The sequence below is a fragment of the Typopeltis vanoorti genome, chromosome 2, assembly GCF_054136105.1.
Source record: "Typopeltis vanoorti isolate ZY-2024b chromosome 2, IOZ_Tvanoo_1.0, whole genome shotgun sequence".
Lineage (NCBI taxonomy): Eukaryota > Metazoa > Arthropoda > Arachnida > Uropygi > Thelyphonidae > Typopeltis > Typopeltis vanoorti.
Window position 1 is genome coordinate 48,227,790 of NC_143550.1, and position 23,866 is coordinate 48,251,655.

At 34.8% G+C, this 23,866-nt stretch overlaps 1 protein-coding gene across 2 annotated transcripts in view; it reads right to left on the reverse strand.

Annotated features, from left to right (window-relative positions):
• Positions 1-2,791: 2,791 nt before the first annotated feature.
• The window catches only part of Hap40 (Huntingtin-associated protein 40 kDa), a 181,678-nt gene continuing 160,603 nt past the window's right edge, over positions 2,792-23,866 (reverse strand). The window contains exon 11 of one of the 2 annotated variants that reach the window (XM_090404771.1): positions 2,792-3,387. In XM_090404771.1, the coding sequence (XP_090260897.1) occupies positions 3,315-3,387 (73 nt within the window). In that variant the 3' untranslated portion in view covers positions 2,792-3,314. Of the gene's footprint in view, positions 3,388-5,649; positions 5,883-23,866 lie in introns of those variants that run through there. The other variant, XM_090404780.1, reaches the window with a different exon arrangement.

Here is a 23,866-nt window from a genome sequence, read left to right on the forward strand (position 1 = left end):
TGGGTTAGATGTTAAGGCTGTGGGAATGGATGACATCCTATCATGTATTGTTAAGGAATGTGCAATACAGTTAGCTATGCCCTACCTGGTTATTCAATAAAAGACTTGCAGTGAGCAAAATAATACCATACTCCAGAAACATAGTTCTAGAGCAGACAATTCCAAATACAGATCACTCTGAATATCTACAGTTATGGTCAAGGTAATGGAGAAGTTGATTAGGAATAGAATACAGGGCTGGAGTAATGGATGGGAATGGATAATAGATTGCATAGATGGATTGCAGATTGGCTCTCTAAACAATAGAGTAGTGTCTCAAAAAAAGGGAAGTAACTAGGACCTAAGAGCAGGGAATTAGAAAGGAGCACTGCTGATATTAATTCACTTCAGGAAGATTTGAATACATAATTTTCATTTGAACAAGTAAGCGGGGTTGTAGTGTTAATACTAATAACTGCAAAGCATAGGCCTCATCTCTACACCCTAAAAGGGTTATACTCTGGAGAGCAGAAATATAAGACTGTGTACTGTTGTTGGAGGAACTGTGTTGTAGAAGTAGATCAGATTCAACATCTGGGGTAGTGGTTGACAGTGAATGGAAATTTAGAAGGCAAACTGCCCCACACTGCTGCTAGGATAAAGAATACATTGACAAGTAGAGATAAAGAAGCATTTGTGCCACTGTATAAAGCAGTGGTCAGACCATACTTGGACTATTTTGCTCAGATTGGTCACCCAGTTTTCAATGTTATGTGGAAACATTGGAAAGGGTGCAAAAAGGAATGACAAAAACAATATCAAGACTTTGGAATGTTGGTTATGGAGAGGTAAAAAGAATGTAAATTGCAAAATTTGGTAAATAGGTGGAAAACAGGTGATTTTTTTTTGTGTGGGAACACATGAAAGGCAGAAGAGTCATTTAAGTCAGTGAGGTGATTTTACTATATTAATACAAAGGGAATTATATAAAAAAGATGAGAAGGAGAGAGAGGAAGAACAAGAGGCTATCCCACAAAATGGTAAAAAGTGTAGTGAAAAAGTATGCAAACAGTAATTTTTTTACACAGAGAATTGTGGGTAAGTGGAACACAATTACCAGAATGTATTTTGAAGCTGAGAGTGGTAAGGATTTTAAGATTCAATATGATAAATGTTGTTGTTTCTTGAGTGAACCTCCCACGATGAGTCCTCTGGCTGCATGGAGGTTGATGTAATAATAATATCATCTACATAAAGAAAAAAAGTCAAGGTTAATATCTCCAATTCTGATATCCAGTTTAATGCACTTTCCTTCATAATTTGATCTATACAAATGATGAATAACCATGAGAGAGCATGCATCTTCTCTTACACCTGATTTTACATCAAACATTTTCCTGTATTTCATTTAATTATAACTGCTAAATTACAACTTAGCAGTCTTCGTAGCTTAGTCAGTTTTGACAATGCTCTTTGGTTGGAATGACTTTGATTTGAGTGCATCTAGGACATGAAGAACCTATATAAGGATTTTTCAATTAAAAGTGAATTAGCTGGTCTAATTAAAGAGACACAGGGTTTTTTTCTTCCCAGAAATTATGGTTTTTCATCCTGAAAAAACAGACACATCTGATAACCAGAATACACTATGCAGGTAGGATTAACCACTCTATCAACAACATCAAAGTTTCAAAGGAAGTTACTTGGCTTTCTCTTGTATATTTGACCAATGAGTCTAATATACATGGGAAAATGAGATATAGACTATGTGGTGATCTGTATAATGTCTTGTTTATCTCCTGTATAAGAGTAGCATTGAGCAGTTTTTCTCTTGGCACATTGTCCAAATCTACAAAACTTAAATGTGGGTCACTGTTAAATTCCCTTGATTCCTTGACTATTTGCATCAAACAGATGGTCATCTAAACATCAAACAGAAAGTTACTAAATGTAAAAGTAACTTACTCTGAACTTTCCTTAACTTACTCTGAAGAGTAACTGTATTGCTAAGTTACCTATGAAAACATTCCTTTTAGGAACAGAGATTAGTTATCTATTCAGATATTTCAGAAACTGCAATGCTTCCATTTGCCAAAAGACATTGAGATATCAAAGACCATATTCATTTCCATTAGCAAAGCAACTGTAATTTTATTACATAGTGCTGTCCTAATACTGAATATATATTCTCGATCTGATTTTAAAACATAATTATGTTCTGCAACTCTAAATGTTAATAATGGATTGTAATTCCATAAATTTTTCACAGTTCTTATATATTATTAGTAGTGTAGAATATAAAAGATATCTTATTTAATCTTTCTTACCAATGAAATCAGAAAATTAGCATCCTCCTTATTATACCACTTCCTTCCCACAAATTTGAGTGTCCCTCCCATTATGAATGAGTGATCTTCATATCTTTTGTTTTCTGAGGAGCAAATCTTAAAATGGGATCTTTGATGTAAAGTCTCAGATGGATGTCGTTTAAATACTTTGCTTTTTAAGTATTCAAAATTAACACAATTGCCTACCAGATATGGTATTTGTCTTATATCGTTCACTTTTCTGTTTTTTTTTTAATTGCATAATTATATGCTTTTTAATTTCATGTGTTAATCATGTCCAGCTGTCCTTAGCTGGTCCTTGAAAGTTTCTTTGAGGAATCACTAAATTTCTAAGTGAGCAGAAGCAGACTTTTCTTAAAATTTTTTTCTCAATCTATTATGATTGCAATTTATATGCTTGGTGTGTTTAATTTAAGAATTGAAATCAGCTGTGTCACTTACCAACTAATAAATCTGCACCTGTACTACTTGCAATGAATACATTTATTTGAAATATCTCTTGAAGGCATATATTATAAATAACGCCTATAACAACTTTTTATTTTTCCACAGGAGTAGATACTCTTTTTGTCCTAACCATTTGAGAATCAGCAGACAATTAGTCTTGAGGCCTATCCATTACTGTTTTGCTAATGGATCTGAAATTACTTAATACAGCATTATTTTAAAAGGCATCTACTGATTTTTTCTGATTCTCTACTTTAATAAGTATATTAAATTATTTACAGCAATAAATATCAAACAAAATTATTATTTAAAGAGGTGAAAAGACACAATCAGGAAAAATAGGTAATATATAAACAACAGCAAAATCACTATTCACAATAGTAATCCTATCATAATTATAAAGAATGCATCACAATCTCACATATTTAACCGAGTCTTCATAAAGGGAAAAAAATCATGTTTTCAGAAAATTCAATTCATTCAAGTTTGCTTCACTCAAAATTTTAAATTATCATTTACAGTTGCAGCTATTCACATATTTTAAACAACAGTATCACACATTTCTCCAACTACCCTATGCAGCAAGTCATTTTGTTGGGCAGTAAGCAATGGCCTAGAAGCAACAGAAAAATAAATCCATGTTAATCAAAGTATCAAAAACATTTTGAATGAAGTTTATTGTTAGAGAGGTCATCACAGTATGAATATGCTATATAGCATATTATGTATATGCTAATTTAAATTAAAAACATATAATAATTATAATAACATTTAAACACAATCACTCACTTTTCACATGTAAAATAGAATACAGGTAACCCTCGATTAACACGGTTAATTAATCCCTCGATGTTACCGCGTATAACAAAATTATGTCAATCAAGTCTAATAATCAATGGTAAAAATTACAATTCGTCCATGATCGATTACTGTATTAATAATTCATTTTATATAGTACTCTTTTAGGAAAGATAAAAAAAATGAATGCAAAGTTTAATAAATACTTCTACCTACATTATTTACTGCAATTTTTTTTATCAAAAGAAGTGATCAAGAGTCATTTGAACAGTTTTAGTTTTTTCTTATCGGCATAAATTCTACAATAACAAGCAAAATGACTCTCCAGACCTTGGCAAACAAGCAATAAAACAAAGAAAAAACACTGCAAATATAATACATGATGGTACAAATTAAGTGGATATTGAATCCAACATTATTTCACAGCCAAATATAGAAACTACAAGAGTTTCGTGCCGAATATATAGAAACTAAAAGTTTCGGCGGATGCAAGCATAAGCAACCTTATGGGCAACTCGTAGTAAAGGTGAAATAAGCTCCAGATCACTTTCCTTAGTATTTTCCATAATGCAAAGTACATCTCCTAGAGGACATGTACAGGGTGTTCGGGATAAATTTGACATATTTATAATTAATTATATTTTTCCGTAAGTTACATGTATTAACACACACTTCTCTTCATTTAAAAGTTTGGACCCTTCTTCATTCATATACAAGATGTCAGAAAGGATGGATAGCTGGAACCCACCTGAATCATGGAAGAGAATAACTTGTATCATGATGATTCGTGCCCGCCATCAAAATAAGGATATTACGACTGCTGCCCAATGCTCCCTGAATACAGTAAAAACAATCAGGCATGAACTAGAGACTTGCAATGGTGACTACGAGGATGTAGCAAGAAGAAAGATCCCTAGCAGACGATCTGATTGCGTTCGTACAGCAGAATTCCTCGCAAATCTGCAGGAACAGGTGTTGAAGAACCCTGGCATTGGAATTCGGGCTTTGTTCGTGGAGTTGCTAACTGTAGTCAAGCCCTGGATAACAAGGGTAGCCAATGGTAGGCCGTGTGTATGGCAGCAGGATTCGGCCCCTTGCCACACCTCTGGGAAAAGTCAAAAATGGTTGTCTGAAAATTTCTACGACTTCACCAGTCCAAATGTTTGGCCTCCAAACTCCCCAGACCTTAACCCCATGGATTATTTTGTATGGGGCGCAGTTGAAAAAGACACCAATCGCACTTCCAGTAATACAAAAGCCCAGTTAATGGATAAAATTAAAACAGTTTTTGCGGCCCTTCCCAGGGAGACTGTAGCATCAGCTTGTTCGAGGTTCCAAAGCAGAATTGAAGCTGTGATCGATGCTAATGGTGGTTATTTTGAGTAAATCTTGTTGATAGTATTGTAATTAACTCTGCCTGTAATGTTTTTTTGTCAATTCATTAAATTTAATAGATACAAAGAAGATTTTCTTTTTCCTTACGAAACTGTCAAATTTATCCCGAACACCCTGTATGATAAATAAGCCTTTGGCTCTCTATTTCAGTAATACATGATGGTTTATTTATTTTCAATTACAATCGAGAAATTATTGAACAAAGAATAAAAAATAAAAAAATAAAAAAAACTAAACCATACTATACTGACATCGGAGGTCGCAGTATCTCTCAGATACAATTTACAGTCAAATATCACAAACCTTTACATAACTCTAGCTACTCACTAATAAGACCTCGATGAAGGTCGAAAACGGTCTGGGTAGTGACCTCCAACCATAATGTATAACATCATACATCTCCTAGGAGATGTGTTTTACATCATGGGAAATACTAAGAATAGTGATCAGAGCTTAACCCACCTTTGCTACGAGTTGTCCTAGTTTGTGCTACGTATTTTGGACTATGTGATTTAGCTTATGCTAGTAGTCGCCGATACTTTTATAGTTTATTATATATTTGGCACGAAACTCTTTGATTCCATTCTTTAAATTTCCAATTCGGTTTTGAAACAATGTGGGATTTAATATCCCCTTAATTTAAATATTGTTTACATAACATGTGTTAAACCAAACTGACAGCAAAAAACAGTGCGGAATATCACTACATATGAATGCACAGCTACTCATGACCTCCAAGCTATACACTGAATTGTGTAAGAATATTTATATTAAACATTTTGCATGTATCTGTCAGATCAGCTGCGAGCTCCGCAGGGTTAAAGGTGCATTAATCAAAACTCTTGCTGCATATATCAAGGGATTGCCGCAATTAATTTTGCCGCATTAAGCAAAACCGCGTTAAGCAAGGGATACCTGTAATTATAAAAAAAATCAATAATACAAAATTAACTGAAAATGAAGTGGCATATGCCAGCCAAATGAAGGTCAATCATTAGCTACCATATAAAAAAAATGTGGCATGCTGAACTCTTTAAGAGATACTTAACTAATAAGCAATAAATATGCTATGCACATACAAATGAGCAAAAATAATATATAGAATTATTTTGATAAAATAAGTTCTAAACTGAGATTGATTTGAAATTTTATTTATATCAAAACTTTCTCAAAAGATCCTTAAAGTGTTGTACAGAATGTGATGACAGCTGTGTTAGGTATTTAATTTTGTGAGCAATTACTTTTTTCTATCTTCTAAAGGAATTCTAAACTGCATCATTCCATCTCTATGTGGTAATTTTCTTCTCAGGCAGCCTACTTGCTAACTATTTACCTCTCAATCTATTTAAATTGTCAGCTCCATCTTACTAAGCACACATTATCCCCAGTTTGTGAGAATTTTATTTCAACGTCAGCTCTCAGATTCATACATTAAAACTGATTTAAACACTTTAGTTAGGATTTCTGAGTATCAGCTATTTTTCTGTTTTGGGACTCAAGACATCCGGGGGGGGGGGGGGATGTCTTGAGTCCCAAAACAGTCCCCCCGGATGTCTTGAGTTCCCCCCCCCCCCAAAGTCCTGGGAATTCCAGAGACTACACAATTTTGATCATAAACAAATTTTTAAGCATATTTGTTATTTATTATATTTTTATAAAATCATCAATAACTGCTAAATAAATGGCATGATTAAGGCAGAGCAAATTTTTAACCAGGTTTCCCATTCATCACTCCATCTGTCATTATAGCCAAAATATGTTATTTTTTTCAAAATTATTCTAAATTCTAGCACTCATGAGTCCACAATATTTTGAATATCAGTTGATAAACATTTTTCCAGGTACAGGAACTAATTCTAAATTAAAAAATCTTTGCTTTATCTGAATAAACAATACTGAAATACCTTTTATTTCCAATACCAGTCCAATCAGCCAAAGTAAAACTAAAACAGTGATCGGATTCTATTAATTCTTTAATTTTTCATATTTGCTTTTGTTTTTTGTTTTTTTTTCCTGTTCACAGAAAGCAAAAATTAAATTTCAGATATCTGACTGCTTCCTTGGTAATCCATCATACTTGCTCTGAAATTAATTCCCATATAAAATAACTATTGGCAGTTGCTCAAATTGAGATTCCATCTTCGGCAGTCAATCTAGATATAATTTCACTTAAATTTCTTGTTTTACAAAAGTTTAAAATTGACTGCTTAATTTTTTTGAGCTACTTGAAGGCTCCATATTCCCTTTAACACGTCTTCTTTTAAAATGTGATTCATGCATATGTTCTAAATGCCTCATCAGTCCACTAGTGTCCAAACTATAATGTGAAATCTGCTTTGGACAATAATTGCACTGCTCTGCTTCGTCATTTTTATATTTCTTAAAGTGTTTCTAAACTTTGGATTGATTTCTTTTCATTTTGAAACTAAGTGTAAACATTAAAATTATAAAATTACTAAAAATTAAAATTATAAATAATTTTTATCTTATCAAATGTGATCCAAATGTAAAAGTAAATCTTTAAATCTACTTAAAAATAAACTGCTGAAGTTATAAAAAATAATACTTTCAGGAACAGCATGAATGTCCACTGGCTACTGGTAGTGAGCTTTTGTTTTTATTTAACTAACAAATGCCTGATAAAAGGGGTAATTCTATGGAAACTAACTTGGGGCAGCAAGTGTAATAAAAATATCTATTTACATGTGGCTGTTTCATTGCACTTGATTCATAATCATATATTGAAATTATTGAATTATATTTTTAAAAAAACATAAACAGATGTAGAAAATAACAAATAACATTGTATTCACTGCAGTCGATACATAATTTAATCTGTAATGAAATTTTAACCATTGTCTACAATCCTTATGATACAATATTCATGTTATGTTACTAAAATTTAAAATATAATAAATTTGACTCTTTTCTATTAAGTTAGCCGACCTGGCTGGCCGAGTGGTTAGCATATCAGCTCTCCAGCCAAAAGGCTGCGGGTTCAAATCCTGCATGGGCATGGATGTCTGTGGGAAAACTAGTGGTGGTGGTCGGCAGGGGATGGCATTGAGGTAGTTGTGGTCAGTTGGTGGATAATTAGTGAATGAGTGGTGGAGACAGTTGTAGAGCAGGTGCCCTCCCTTGATGAGTCTTTGGACTCCCTGGAAGTGTCATATAATAATAATAATAATAAAGTTTTGTAAATATAAATTTATGAAATGCCTAGAGTCTCCAGCTGTTTTTCCTGGGATTCAGTACCAGAAAAATTGGAAAATTTCCTGAATTCCATCCTGGGACAGAAACTCTAACTCTAGTCTAGTCCGATGTTTTGGCTGACTTCCCTCTTGTTCCATATATATAAATACGTTTACATGATAAACTGACATTTGAATTCCAGATGTTATGAGATATTTTTAGCAAAATTTTTCATCCTTGTATTACGACCAACTTCGGTGTCAGCAGGAAAGGTTTATAGTAAAACATAGGAAAAGAGTCATCACCATCATCATGTCATCTCCACAGCGGTTGAAGACTCACTGTGGAGTCTTCAAACTCTGGTCAGTAATTTGCTACCCCAGTTTTAAAGCTTCTTTTATGCAATGGAAGTATTTACTCCTCTTTCCACTACCTTGGGACTAACCCAGAGCTATGACTTAAATTAAACAATGTAGTCAAAAGGACTGCTAATTCCATAGCACCTTCTCATAAAACTTGAGCTGGTGTACCATCTAATCTCATTTCTGTATTCACATCAAGGTTCTGTAACATCACCTCTAGTTAATTTATCTCTATTTTCATATAAGTCCTGCCCACTCTTGTTACTACAATATCTCTACCTAGATGATATCCCCATGCAAAGTGTAAGTGTTCACTCAGTAATTCAACTATTTCATCTGATTGTTACCTCCCTATCAGCATTCATTAAAATTATTCTGCCATAAACATTCTTCCCTTTACTTGCAACATACCGAAAAAACTCACTGGGATTACCTTTGGCCTACTGCTAATTTCCTTTCATACACTGGATGAATTACACTTAAACTGATTTGAAGTTAAGTACTTGGAGAAACTGTTGTTCAGTCAAAGAGTGAATATAAATAGTCAGGGAAACCAGATATGTCAGGGTGGCTGCTGATCCTAAAATGGCAGGGCAGGGTTAGTTTTATTAGACAAGAAAATTATTAATGCTACAGTGAGACAGGAAGAATGTATTTGAGGAATCATCTGACTACTTATATGAAATTGCCAGGTTTGAAGACTTACTCTGAATACCCACTAGCCTGGTGAATGGCTTTCATGCCTGTTAGCCACCTAAGTATCAGGCTGCTGTTTGACAGAAGAGGATATCCTTAAAGAATACAAGTACAATCTTCAGGAAAAACAGACAGTTTAGGAAGGGTAGGTACAAACTGTAGATGAATTAAATCCAAGAAGAGCAGAAATCTTAAATGGGTTTGAAGCTGTTTGGTGTGAGATACAGGGTTAACAAGACAAAATACAGTGTTGGATGCTGATATACACTTGGATCATCTGAAGTGGACTTGAATTGCATAGATAGATAAGCCTCTTGGCTAGCAAGAGGACTCTCATTATGAGTGATTTGGAAAGAGGAGGAAGCATGCAAGACAAGGCACAGAGAATTTAGTTACTGTGGGATAACACTTTGACCAGCATGAGGAAAGGGAGACTAGCTGAGAATACTGGATCTAGCAACAGCATCTGAGAATCTCTCTTGAATGTTATCCCTCCAACTGGTGAGAGCATGATTATGTGATTGAAACCTAGAAGGTGACAAATGAAGTTGTTCTTGGGCATGAGAAACTGCATAGAAGAGGAATTAGCAGCACATGGAAAGTTGTCGAAGGATTCCTGAAAGAAGCTATATCTGCCCCAGAGGTAGAAGAGTAATTTCATGGGAATTAATGGCAGGAAAGAAGAAAAAAAATTAAAAGCAAAGCTGCATAAAAATAAAATGTGGACCCAATATCAGGAGAAAGGTGAAGCTCAGGATCAGTAGAAAAGTAGGCTAGGAGAGTAGCAGCCATTGTGAGGAAAATGAAATCAAACTATGAAAAGAGTTAACTGAATGGCCAAGGGAAATCAAAAGAATTTTTTACTTTATGGCAAGTGAGAGGAAGAATGACTACGGAAGAACAGCCTTTTCTGAATATAGATATCAGGAAAGTATTGAATGCATTAGAAACAGATGAATTGTTGGGTAATCATTTTAGTAAGGCACAGATTCCAAGAAGACCCATTAGCTCTTTGGATACTGAGGGTCAAATGAACAGTGGTAGATGAGTTAGTTATCAAAGCTATTAATAGCAAGAGTTGGTTTAAACACAGCAGTGGGATTGGATAAGATATTCTGAAGTGCTTATGGAATGTGCCAAGAGAAATTCTGACCTAACTCTTCAAATATGAGAAGGATTACTAATGAGTGAAAGGAGAGAAAGATAATTCCATTACACAAGGACAGAGCTAAAATTGAAAAAACCAATTATAGACCAATTGGTATCTCTGGAGTGACATTAAGTTACTGGAAATAGCTAATAAGGACTTCATCCTGGGGAGAATGGATAGGTACCACTTTCATCCTCTACGAGGACAGAATGTTTTTTTTTTAAGTCTTGCTTTTGCAATTTGCTCATATGCAGCATCAAAAGAATCAGTTGGTGGAATGGATATATCATGCTACTTCCTAGATTTTGCAAAGGCACAGGCATCACAAAGTGCTGTATGGAAGTACTAAATCTAAGAGGCCAACCAGTGAGGTACCTCAGGCTTTTATAATTGGACATTTGTTGTTTAAACAGTATATTAAGGATAGTGAAGATGGTCTACAGCAGGGGTGTCAAACTGGTGACCCGCAAAGCAATTTCTTGCGGCCTGCAACACCTCAAGAAAGATACAAAAAAAGGATGGTTGCTTTTATAATAAAACACAAATATCAATTTAAACATTCAATTTGTTCGTTTTCCTACAACATTTATAGTTACAATATGGATGCAATGACCTGTATATAACTATAATATAACTGCAATAATAAAAATTTATATTTCAATTTATATCGCAATGCTAGATCTGATCCGAATCAATCATAAACTATATTTATGCTTTCATTGTTAATTTATAGCACGTTGTGGATAGCACACTGAAAAAACTGAATTCTATTGGCTAGCAGCTGTTCATGTGACCAAAGTGATGTGGATATTCACATGGATGTGTATCCATGCAAATCCAGGCTGTGTGAGTTTATAATTGCCTGCTACAATCAGTGATATCTGAATCACACGTCAGTGCATCAAATACGATCCAATGACATGAACAACATAATCTAGCTTTGAGAGAATCCCCCCCCACCTTTTTTTTTTTTTTTTTTTGCAATAGTATCATGAACTGGCCTACAGTTTTGCGCATTTTTATTCAACAGATTTAGTTTTAATAATGTAAGTAATTATATAAATACATTTTTATAAAAATTGCTATTAATAATATTTATTTACCCAGACAATGTTGCTTTCTAAGACAACAAGAAAAAGAAAATTGCTGATGAGGAGAGAAAATTCCAAGAAAAATGGGAATTGAATTACTTCTGCACTGAAACAAAGGACAAAATTGTGTGCATTATTTGTAATGAAACAATTAGTGTCACCAAAAAATATAATATAAAAGAGGCACTACGATAAAATTCACAAAGAACTGTATTCATGCTTTGAGTGTAAACTGAGAAAAGAAAAATTAAAAAGTATGAAGAATTCACTTCAAATTCAACAAGTATTTTCAAAAATTATGAACGACAATGAAACAGCAGCGAGAGCCAGTTATGAAATCAGCTATTTATTGGTGAAACATTCCAAACATTTTAGTGACAGTTCTTTGATTAAGGAGTCTATGATAAAAGCAGACGAAAAAGTCTGTCCCAAAAATGTGCAAGTATTTCGTGCTATTTCTTTGTCCAGAAATACTGTGATCGAACGAATAACCAAAATGGCAGATAATCTGTGTGACCAGTTGCAAGAAATATCCACAAATGTACAGTACTTTTCAATTGCACTTGACAAAAGTTTCAATAATCACGACGTGGCTCAAGATGCTGTTTCTTTAGGCTTGTGACGACAATATGAATATTACTGAAGAGTTCTTGGAAATGATTCCCATCCATTGAGCCACTACAGGGGGAGATATTTTTGACACCATGTGGAGCATTTTGGAAAAATACCAAGTTCCTCTGAACAGGCTCGTAGCTGTGACAACTGATGGTACTCTAGCAATGACAGGCAAAAATAAAAGCTTTGTATCAAAACTTGCAGCAAAGTTAAAGAAAATGTATCTGGACATTCCAAAACTGCAATCTTTTCACTGTGTTATTTAACAGCAGGTCCTGTGCTCCAAAGTATTGGAAATGAGCAGCGTACTCAAGACTGTGAACTTCATCCAGGAGCCTCAATCACTGCCAGTTTACACAATTTCTTAAAGAATTGGAGACTGAATTTGAAGGAGAAAATGAAGAAGGAGACTACCTTATTACAAGATTCAGTGGTTATCTTGTCATAAGATTCTAAAAAGCTTTTTTTTTTTTTACTTTTAGAGGAGATAAAATTGTTCCTAGAAATGAAAAATTGTGGTGGTGTATTTCTTAATGATCATGGGTACAAGATCTAGCATTCTTAGTTGATATTAGAGGACATTTGAATGATTTAAATATCAAACTTCAGGGGAAAGATCAGTTAATAACACGCATGTATGATGCACTGGCAAGTTTTAGGTGTAAATTGGTTTTGTTTCAAAATCATTTAAGAGATAATATTCTAAATTGCTTTCCTATGTGTGAACAGGTGAACAATAAGAATTGAAGTTTTACCTTTTCTCAATATTGTCCCAAACTAGAAAAGATTAAAGAAGAATTTGATAGGCAGTTTAAAGATATGAAGGAGCAAGAAGAAGTCTTCCGGCCTGGTTAGTGTATCTGCTCTCCAGCCAAAAGACTGTGGGTTCGAGTCCCACCGTGGGCATGGATATTTGCGATTATCTGGGAAAATATTAGTGGTGGTGGTGGGAAGTAGATCACGTTGGTGTAGATGATGATGGTAGTTGTGGTTCATTGTAGTTGGTGGAGACAGAGTTGTAGAGTAGGTGCCCTCCCTTGATGAGTCTTTGCACTTCCTGGAGGTGTCACATAATAATAATACTCATTTTTTCCCTTTAATTTCGAAAAAGACTTGTATTCAAATGGAACTTATTGATTTCCAAAATGATTCTATTCTAAAAGAGAAATACCAAGAAGTCAGTATTCCAAAAATATAAACTTATTTAGGTCAAAAATATCTGGAAATAAAAAAGTTTGCAACAAATATTATTATTTTAACATATTTTATTGCAACAAATACAAATCTTATTTATGCGAACAATTATTCTCATGTATAAAAGGTAACGAAACGGCCCAGATCAAGACTAACCGAACTTCAATCTTTCTGCCATAATGAAGGTCATATGTTCTCAATCTTTGAGTCCAAATTTTGGCAAGCTGGTTAATAATAAACATTGTCCAGTGCCGGGAAAAAAATAAAACACTACAATTAAATTATTAAAAATGGTCACTTATATGGTCATTTAAACAGAATGGGCAAGGAAAGATTAGCAAAACAAGTGTTCTCTGCCAGGTTGGCAGGAAAACAACCCAGAGGAAGACCAAGATATAGGTGAATTGATATGGTACAAACTGTCTTAGACGATAGAAATATAAGATCTGATAATGTTGGAGTCTTGACAAGCATCAGACTGATTCGGAGGAAAACTGTAGATAGGAAGTTAGTAGCAAATTTTTCATGCAGTACTATCATATTCTGTATACCCCTTGAGGATACATGGCAGGAATTTGATGATGATTATGAATTATTAAAAATACTACAATTAAATAATATAAAAAATTCCTCAAAATACACACATTTCCCCCAAAAAATAGAAGTATTTTATTTCAACACAAACAATTTCAAACTAATAGGAGGCTCTGTAAATTTCTGCAATGGTTATTAATAAGACTTTATACTTTTTTAGACTGTATAAATATTTGATTTGTTCAAATAATATTTTAATTTCCGTTTAGTTTGGTTTAAATGCTATATATTATAAATATTAATATAATAAAAATATAAATATTCTTACTTAAATATAAAGAGCCAATAGGCTTCATTTCAGCGATATAAACATTATTTAAATTAAGGGGATATTAAATCCCACATTGTTTTAAAACCAAATAAGAAACTCAAAGATTGGAATCAGAGAGTTTCATGACGAATATAGTAAACTATAAAAGTATCGGCGATTACTAGCGTGAGCTAATGCAAGTGATCCTAGTACGCAGTACAATACTTAATGGGTGCACCTGTTTGACAACTCGTATAGCAGAGTATATAAGTTCTTTTCGCTATACCCTTTGGTATTAATTTGGTCTAGTTACTCACTGATGAAGCCTCAAAAAAGGCTGAAACTGTTCTGGGTAGTGACCTCCCACCATAATGTAATAACAGCATACATTTCCTAGGAAATGTGTTTTTACATTATGGAAAATACCTAAGAATAGCGATCAGAACTTTACCACCTTTACTGCGAGTTGCCCGGTATTGTACTACGTACTAGGATCACTTGCATTAGCTCACGCTAGTAATCGCCAATACTTTTATAGTTTACTATATTCGGTATGAAACTCTCTGATTCCAATCTTTGAGTTTCTTATTCGGTTTTAAAAAACAATGTAGGATTTAATATCCCTTAATTTAAATAATAAATATTCTTTATTTTTTTGAGTTGTCATAATCATTATACTATTATTTTATGTCATTTAAAATAAATTAAATTTTCATTATTAATTTCCCAATTTATTTGTGCTCATTCTTTCACTTCCCTTCAATTCTAACTAGTGCAGCTTAAAAAAGCTGTCGAAAATGTTGAAAAATTTTTTGCAGCCCACTCGAGATGCACTTTTATGGCAAATAGCTCGTGGTCCAATTGAGTTTGACATTTCTGGGCTAGAGGATAATATTCAGTTATTTGCTGATGATGAAAAGCTGGGTATAGTAATAAGGGACATAAGAATCTCTGAAGAAGAATTCAAATGGATAGGTTTCTATGGGCAAGTGATAATGAGAATGAATGTTGAAAGTTTATTTTCCACTTGGTTAGAGTATAATAAATTTAGTTTAATCCTTTATCCAAGTGTGAGCAAACAAAGTTTGCGCCTGAAAGTATCTTCAGGACTGGGTTAAGGTGGTACACACCAGGGCAACTCGTTGCAAAGGTGGAGCAAGCTACCAACACTCCTATCCTAGTATCTCCTATAATGCAAAACACATCTCCTTGCGGATATGTCTATTGTTATGCATTAAGGGAAGGGCCACTACCCAGACCGGTTTCGACCTTTATTGAGGTCTCTTCAGTGGGAGCCAGGCCCAAGTCGAGATATCAGGCAGAAGCATTTGCAGGTCAAATCACACTTGGATAAAGGATTAAACTAAATTTATTATAATGAGAATGAATGTTATGCATCTTAGACTGAAGACACTGCAGTCACAGAAATATATTAATGAACATTTGTTGCAAACCAGTTATCACAATGGGCAACAACAATGGTGAAAAGAACACTAATTTGTAAGAAGAAAGAAGTTATTATCCACTTTACAATGCTTTGATAAAGCCACATCTGGACTACTGTACTCAGATATGGTCACCTAGGTTCTGTGGAAATATATACTACAAGTGACATTTCGCAGGTCATGGCAGGTGGGTTCAGAACTCTGGAAGCTGAGTAAGGGTGTTAGGAAACGTGAGATGCAGGTTCTTTTCACAGTCTGTAGTAAGTGTGTGGACAAGAGGTACCATTGGATGTTGTGAATGCATTCAAGGAGAGAGAGAGAGAGATGAAGATAGAGTGACACAGAAGAGGACTGTCACTCAATGAATCCATAACTCCAGCAGAGTTATGGATGATGATGATAATCATCTATTCTAAATTTTGTGATACACAATATTGTTATTCATTATATTATCAATGCTTAAAAAAATAACGTCATTATTTAACACAGCATATCATTCACATCAATGACATTTCAGAGTCATTAAAAAACTACAACAACCTTAACAACAAAAATTTTTAATGTCCACATTAAGAGTATAATAATATTAACTGATTAGTTGTCCTAAAGATAACATGATTTGTGTGTTATAAGTTAAAGGGCAATTGTGATTCCTACAATGCATGCATGCACAAAGATCCATGCAAATTAAGACTAAATATACCATATAAATACATTACAATTCTGGGAGATTAGTTCTGAAAAGGCATAAGCATAAGTAGTCACCAACATAATAAATTTTCAGCTTTAAAAAATAAATAAATAAATAAATTTCAGCTTATTTTGTTCAAGAGTTAAAACAGAATCTATTTTATAATTAACATATTTATATTAAAAATACATGCAACCTACACATTAAAAAAAAAAACTCAGCTCAGCTATCAGCTAACGCCTTTTTATTCCGGTATACGGGAGTAGGCGAGGCCATTTAGCCCTATCTAACTTTTGGAGACTGAGTGGGCAGTTCAATCTCCACTGGTACCCAATCAGAGACAGATGGCCCAAGGCTATCACTAATTAAGCGGTACGCAGTGAAGAGAGACGGCTCAAATGTGCCGCCATCTCGTGGTCCCTAACCCTAACACAATATATTTAATGTCTGAAATAATGTGGGTTCTACGGTCGATTTTCTTGAGTTTACAGGACGAAAAACCCGAGTTTTCCGGGAGGAAAAACCTGCTTGCCCGTGCCAGAGATCGACTAACTCGGGAACCGGTCGAAAAAAGGCTTAGAAAAATTTCCTCTAGTCGCCGACTAGACTCGAAACTAAGTCTTCCTTCGTGCGGCCAAGCACGGTGGTGTGCAAATGCCACATCCACTGAGATACACAGGCTCTACTGACACATTACTGACAAGCAATGATGCACCATAACTGCGCATGCATAAAAAACACATCCGTTTATAAGAAGCATCATAAGATGCACCAGTTCATAAGACGTATTCAGCTTAGGATGCATCCTAATTTTCAGATAAATTTTAGGTACAAAAAATGTGTATCATGTATGATATATTACACAAAAAATGTGTTATGAATTTTGTACAAATTAAATTGCAATACATTTTTGGCAAGAGTTACAAATTTCCTAAGGATGTCAGTAAGGAATTAATGTCTAGTGCTTACAGAAAACTAGGGGCAGAGAGACATTTCATTATGGAATATATTCACCCTGAACTGTGATGCAGTTCTCACAACAGTGTACCATGTTAGCACCAAGGGATTCAGGAGTTCTTGAGACAAACTGACCAACTCCACCTTCAGAACAAGGATAAGGCCTTGTTTCTTTGTTTTCTGCAGGGGAATTTCAAGCAGCAAGAGCGTGCCTCCCAAACATGTTCTATGGGGGTTGAGATCTGGGAAGCATGCTGGCTTCTTGATTTAATTAATATCTTTGATCTCCAGAAGTATCTCCACTGCTTGTGTACAATGTGATGTGGTGTGGCATTGTCATCCATAAAAATGAATTCTCCTACAACACCACAGAACAATCGAACATCACATCAAAGAACTTCATTGCCATATCGTTCGCCAGTCATAGTCTCTTTTTCCAGCAGTTGTAGCTCGATGTATCCATTAAGCATAATGCTCCCCCACACCATGACAATAGTACTGTGTATTTATCCCTTTCAAGAACATTCTTGCAATGGTAAGCAGTACCACTTTCATTACCACATTCTAGGCGACAGATCAAGTGTCACCTAGAATCGGATGAAAGATTAAAACAATTCTCATTTGTAGAGAGTATATTAGCCTATTGGTGTCTTGTATGGATACAACACTGCTAAAAACATGCCATTTGATAAGCTGTGAATAAAGGATGCAGACTACAGGCCTTCGGGTGTATAGGCTTATTTGTCACAGTTTGCTGAGATCTGCATACCTGTGCTTGAATGGAGCTGACTTGTAAACTGACCTGCCATGCTGCATCTACTATGTTTTTTGTCTTCGTGGAGCATGAAGACAAAAATCTGTCTTCATGCTCCATGATAGAGCAAGGGCAACCTCTTAGCAAATGTCTGGGACATATTCCATTAGTTTGAAATACTGCCCAGAGACTGGACAAACACTATGTGAGATTCCAATATCAATAATTCTGTGACCTTCTTCAACTATTCTAATAATTCTTCCCTGCATGATGCCTTTGACTAAGCTTGCAACTTTATTCCTTCACAAAAAGAGCTTCCTTTAAACACAATTCACTTAGTGCAGCCTTCTGTCGTTTATCATGTTGAATGATACCACCAGGTGACCTCTTTGCAATTGGAAAATTTGAATATGTATCTGCTTTCTACTCAAAATCGTCAGTTATACAAATTGCCACAACCTGATTCATCTTAATTTGCAGTTATAATCATCAGAAATAGTGTTCATCCTTAGGTTTTGAACACTAGTGTACATGTTATGAGCAGTGTATGATTTCATTTAACAATGATTTCACATTCGTTTTCTATGTATTCTAAAAATTGAAGCACTGGAAATGTTTCAATTCTTTTTGAGGACACCATTTTTATTACACTGTTGTCATTAATTTTTAATGACACCAATGTAATTTAGGAGTGTGTGTTTTGGTTTAGAAGATGGAACCTTTTGGTTTCTGTTGAGGAATTAAGACTATTCAGATATATTTTGTTTGAAAGTTAAAACAGACTTTACCATCACGTTGCATCTCTGAACAACACTAGTTTGCCTCATAATGAAATCTGTTAGGACTTGGATGTTCAAGTTTTCAAAATGTCTAATTTTTAGACAGGATAGTGATACAAAGTGGCATGTATGCACCTACCAGTATGCATGGGTTACTTTAAAATGAACTGAACATGTGAAATTACCATTCATCTCTCCCCTTTTCATGAAGGAAGCAGTTGAAGTTCTATAAAGCACTTTTAACTGCAGAACTATAACTTAACTGTAACTTTAAATGTGGGTGACGTGCTTTAACTTTTCTTCATCACAGCAACATTAACAACAGAAAACTACCATGATCACATATCTAAAATGAAGTACATGGCTTTGTTTGTTTTAAGTTATTTCAGATTGTCATATCTTTTAAGTGCCTAGAATAATGAAAGCTGGAGGTAGTAAAATACTGGCTAGTAAACTAGGTGGTAGCTTTAGTAATTAAGTATTTCAATCCTATTTCCAGAAATACAGTTGTTGTTGCCCCCCCTCAGTAAACTCTAACATAAATGCTATTAACAACTATTACAACATGAATACAAAAAAGTTCCCTAACAAGATTCTATTTGTAGTTGTGAGGCTACTTTTAATTATATATACATTATATTCAAAATGTCTATATTTAGAATTTATCTGTGAGTAATCATTTCTATCTTTTACATAATAGGCTTTTTAAAATTCTGAATTCAAGTTTCAAAGAACTAATACAAGAAAATTCATAGATTTAAGTACTCAATTCCATAGTAATTACAAATGAAATTTACTACCAGGTACAATGTACAATATGCAGTATTACATTTTCATAAATTTATCTTATATAGAATTTTATATTTTCTAATTCAGGATTAATGCAAAAATCTGTATGTTATTTCTTGATAATGTAAAGAAAATCAACACAGTCATTTTTATCTTTAATCTAAAATGAAATTATTACCCATTATTTTAAAGCTTAACTGTAAGCTTTAAAATAATGTGGTATGTATGTTGTGGTATGTACCCTCAAAAGGTGCATTATAAATCATCATCTCTTGATCAGGGCTTTTCAACTGAAAGTGAGTTAACCAATCTCATACAGAGATGCAGGGTTTTTACTTCCAGAAATATCAGTTTTTCATCCTGCAAACATGCAAATCAACCTGCTGAACACACAGACACAAGATACTTACCCATAGAGGGAAGCAGCAGAGAAATGGCAAGCTGTCTGCATTAAAACCCTTAATCAAGAGAATCAACCCATCTTGGATAGTGGAGAATTGAATGGCTGAATGGATATCATCACATTCTTGACATGTACCCTTGAAGGAGTGTACAGGATGATAGTAATAATGTAAATTGCTTATTTATTACTATCTGTTAAGAATTTTCGTGTAAATTACTCTATCCATCGGAATGGTACACTTTCAGCATACATAACTGCTTTTGAAGTTCTCCAGCAAATTCTCCTTTAGAACTCTAAGCAATGATTTCAAAATATGATTTCCAAGAAATAACATTAAGGGTCAAAGCTGTATAACTGAGAGGAGACCTCCACATAGCCTTTAAAGGAATGCGGAGAACCGACCAGGGCTTCTGACCTAATGTCCAATCCTCACCTTCTCGTGGTGCACCCTGTTGGGTATCTACTTTGATACTGAACGAACGAGGATGGGCTGGCAATTTGGGATTTAGCCGACCAAATTGTATTCTTATTGGTTAAACCAAAATAAAAAATGATGGTACAACATGACAAAATTTCATGCCGGCTGGGGCGTTGCCCGGTTAAACAAGGCCCCCGTTGTTTTCGCCAGGGAACCAGGGCGAACAGCGAAAAGTCAGCTACTGGAACAAATCTGGAAACAGACCCCAACTCAACATCACCAGAGTTAAAAGATCGGTACTATCAACATGAGAAGCCTGAATGGCAAAGAAATGGAGCTAGCTGAGGAATTAGATAAGTACCAGATCGACATAATAGGGGTGACTGAAACAAAAAAGACCAAAACTGGGGAGATCTTTCTGAGCAATAAATACAAAATGTTATATTCAGGCAATGACAATCAAGGAAAAGAAGAAGTAGCCATAGTATTCAACACAAAATACGAGGCTAATCTTCTTGAATGGCAGTCAGTCTCAAGTAGAGTAATGTGGGCAAATATGAGAATGGGGAACTGGACAATGAGACTTATTTGTGCCTATGGTCCCACAGAAGGTTCTACTAAGGTAGAAGTGGAGGAATTTTTTGAGGCATTAGAAAAAGCAACTAACACAATGAAAAAGGAAAAGTTGGTCCTTGTTGGGGATCTAAATAGTAGAGTAGGAAATGATTGTGAGACATACAAAAATATTTTGGGAAAATTTGGAGTAAAGAGCAAAGCTAATAATAATGACAATATCTGTTGGATTTCTGCTCAGGACATGGACTGGTTATTACTAACACCATGTTCCAACATAAAAATGTGCACAAATTCACATGGAGAGAAGAGGCTAGGAATAAGAAAAGTCTCATTGACTATGTTATTGTTGATAGTGATGTTTTCTCCCTGGTGCAGGACACCAGAGTGTACAGAGGATTTGAAATTGGAAGTGATCACTATTTAGTCTTGAGCAGGATAAAATTGAATTTCATATTGAAAAGAATAACATGTAAGAAAGTTTTAAAGCGAATAAAAGTTGAGCAGCTCTCAGATGTGAACTGTAGACTAAAATACAGAAATATTATTGAAAAGAAAATGAAAGAGTTTGAGAACAGGAATCAAACCTTGGAGATTCAGTGGCAAACTCTGAAGGAAACATTGATTCTGCCAGAGAGGCATGTGGTGAGGTTGTCTGCAAGGATAAAAAAATCAGAACTCCCTGGTGGACACAGGAAGTTAAAGAGGCAGTGAAGGAAAAGAAGAAAGCATATCAAAAGTTCCTGGCAAATAAGTCAGCTTTTACTCTTACAGAATACAGAGACAAATGTAAGAAAGCTAAACAGTGTGTAAAACTAGCTAAACAAAAGTCATGGGAGGACTTTGGCAAGAATATAGAAAATAAATATCAAGAAGGTGGCAAAATATTCTGGAGGTTGTTGAAGAAGCTTAGGAATGGAGGAAAGAGTGCTGTAAAAGGAATTAGAGATGATAAAGGTGAAATGAAAACAGGAGAAAAAGATATCCTTGAAGTATGGAGTAATTACTTTGAAAAACTGCTAAATGAAACAAGCAGTGATGACAGCACAGTGATAAAAAACACTGACCAGGCATGCAGTCAGGAATACATATCCATACTTGAAGTAGAAAAAGCCATCAAAGGCTTGAAATGTGGAAAGGCAGCAGGAGTAGATGATATTCGACCAGAAATGCTGAAGTATGGTGGTATAAGAGTCTTACAGTGGCTGCACTGCATAGTTCAGAAAGCCTGGACAGAGGGACGAATTCCCGATGATTGGAGTAGAGCTCTCATAGTACCCATATATAAAAAGGGAAATAAAACTGAATGTGAGAATTACAGAGGTATTTCCCTACTGAGTGTTCCTGGCAAGATCTATCCAAGTATACTTGAGAAACGGTTGAGAAGAATTGTGGAAGAAAAGCTTGGTGAAGAACAAGCTGGATTCAGGCCAAATAGAGGCTGTCAGGATCAGATCTTCACTTTACGACAAATAGTCGAGAAAGCATGGGAATATAACAAAGATCTGTATTTAAGTTTTGTCGATTTGGAAAAGGCATATGACAAGGTGCCAAGAGAGAAGCTATTCAATACGCTGCAGTTATATGGTGTCAATGGGGCATTATATCAAGCAATACTTAGTTTTTATTTGAGTTGTGAGTCAGCAGTTAGAATTGAAGGAAGTACAGGAAGATGGTTTAATGTTCAATCTGGTGTGAGACAAGGATGTACATTATCCCCTCTGTTATTCATTATCTATATGGATCACATTATGAAGGAATGCGGTATTAAACCTGATATCAAAATTGGAGATGTTAATGTCAGCTCTTTGCTTTATGCGGATGATGTTATACTTCTAAATAAATCCGCTACAAGTCTGCAAGATTCTCTGACTAAATTGAATAGCTGTTGTAATAGATATGGTATGAAGGTAAGCAATAAAAAGACAAAGACAATGAAAATAGGCAGAATCATTGAAAATGTCAACTGTGTTGTGAATGGAGAACCTGTGGAACAAGTAAAACATTTTAGCTACTTAGGCACAATTTTTACTGAAGATGGTAAAGTAAATATAGAAATAGACAACAGAATCAGCAAAGCTGGTATCGTGGCAAGTCAATTGAATAAATCCATATGGAATAAGAAAGAAATAGTCGGAACACTAAATTAGCTGTATACAAGACTGTGTTCAAACCAATTTTAACTTATGGATCTGAGAGCTGGGTCAGAAGTAAAACACTTGACCAAAGACTAGAGACCGCAGATATGAGAGTCCTGAGAAAGATTAGAGGCGTGAACAGATGGCATCAATGGCAATATCATATTAAAAATGAGGATATTAGGAAAGAACTTGACATTGTCAGCATCCAGGAATGCGTTAGCAGAGCTAATCTCAGATGGTATGGTCACTTAAATAGAATGGGAGAGGAAAGATTAGCAAAACAAGTGTTCTCTGCCAGGTTGGCAGGAAAACGACCCAGAGGAAGACCAAGATATAGGTGGATTGATACGGTACAAAGTGCCTTAGACGATAGAAATATAAGATCTGATAATGTTGGAGTCTTGACAAGTAACAGACTGATTTGGAGGAAAATTGTAGATAGGAAGTTAGTAATGATGTAATTTTTTCATGTAGTACTGTCATATCCTGTACACCCTTTGAGGGTACATGGCAGGAATTTGATGATGATGAGAAATAACATGACTAACTCTTTGATGAAGTAAGGTTTTTCTTTCTTTTTTTTTAGCAGAGGTCAGGCCAGTAGTGTTAACAGTTGACCAAATTAGTGTGACCTTAGCATAGTATATAGACTGACACAGCTTATTTCTTGTAAATATGTGTATACTCCAGATGACCTTGATATGAAGGTTGAAATGTTGACTGATGATTTTAGTTTATATTAAACTGAAGTGATGGTTGCCTCTGCTAGAGACTTCTCACAGCATCTGTCTTCATGAGATATTTG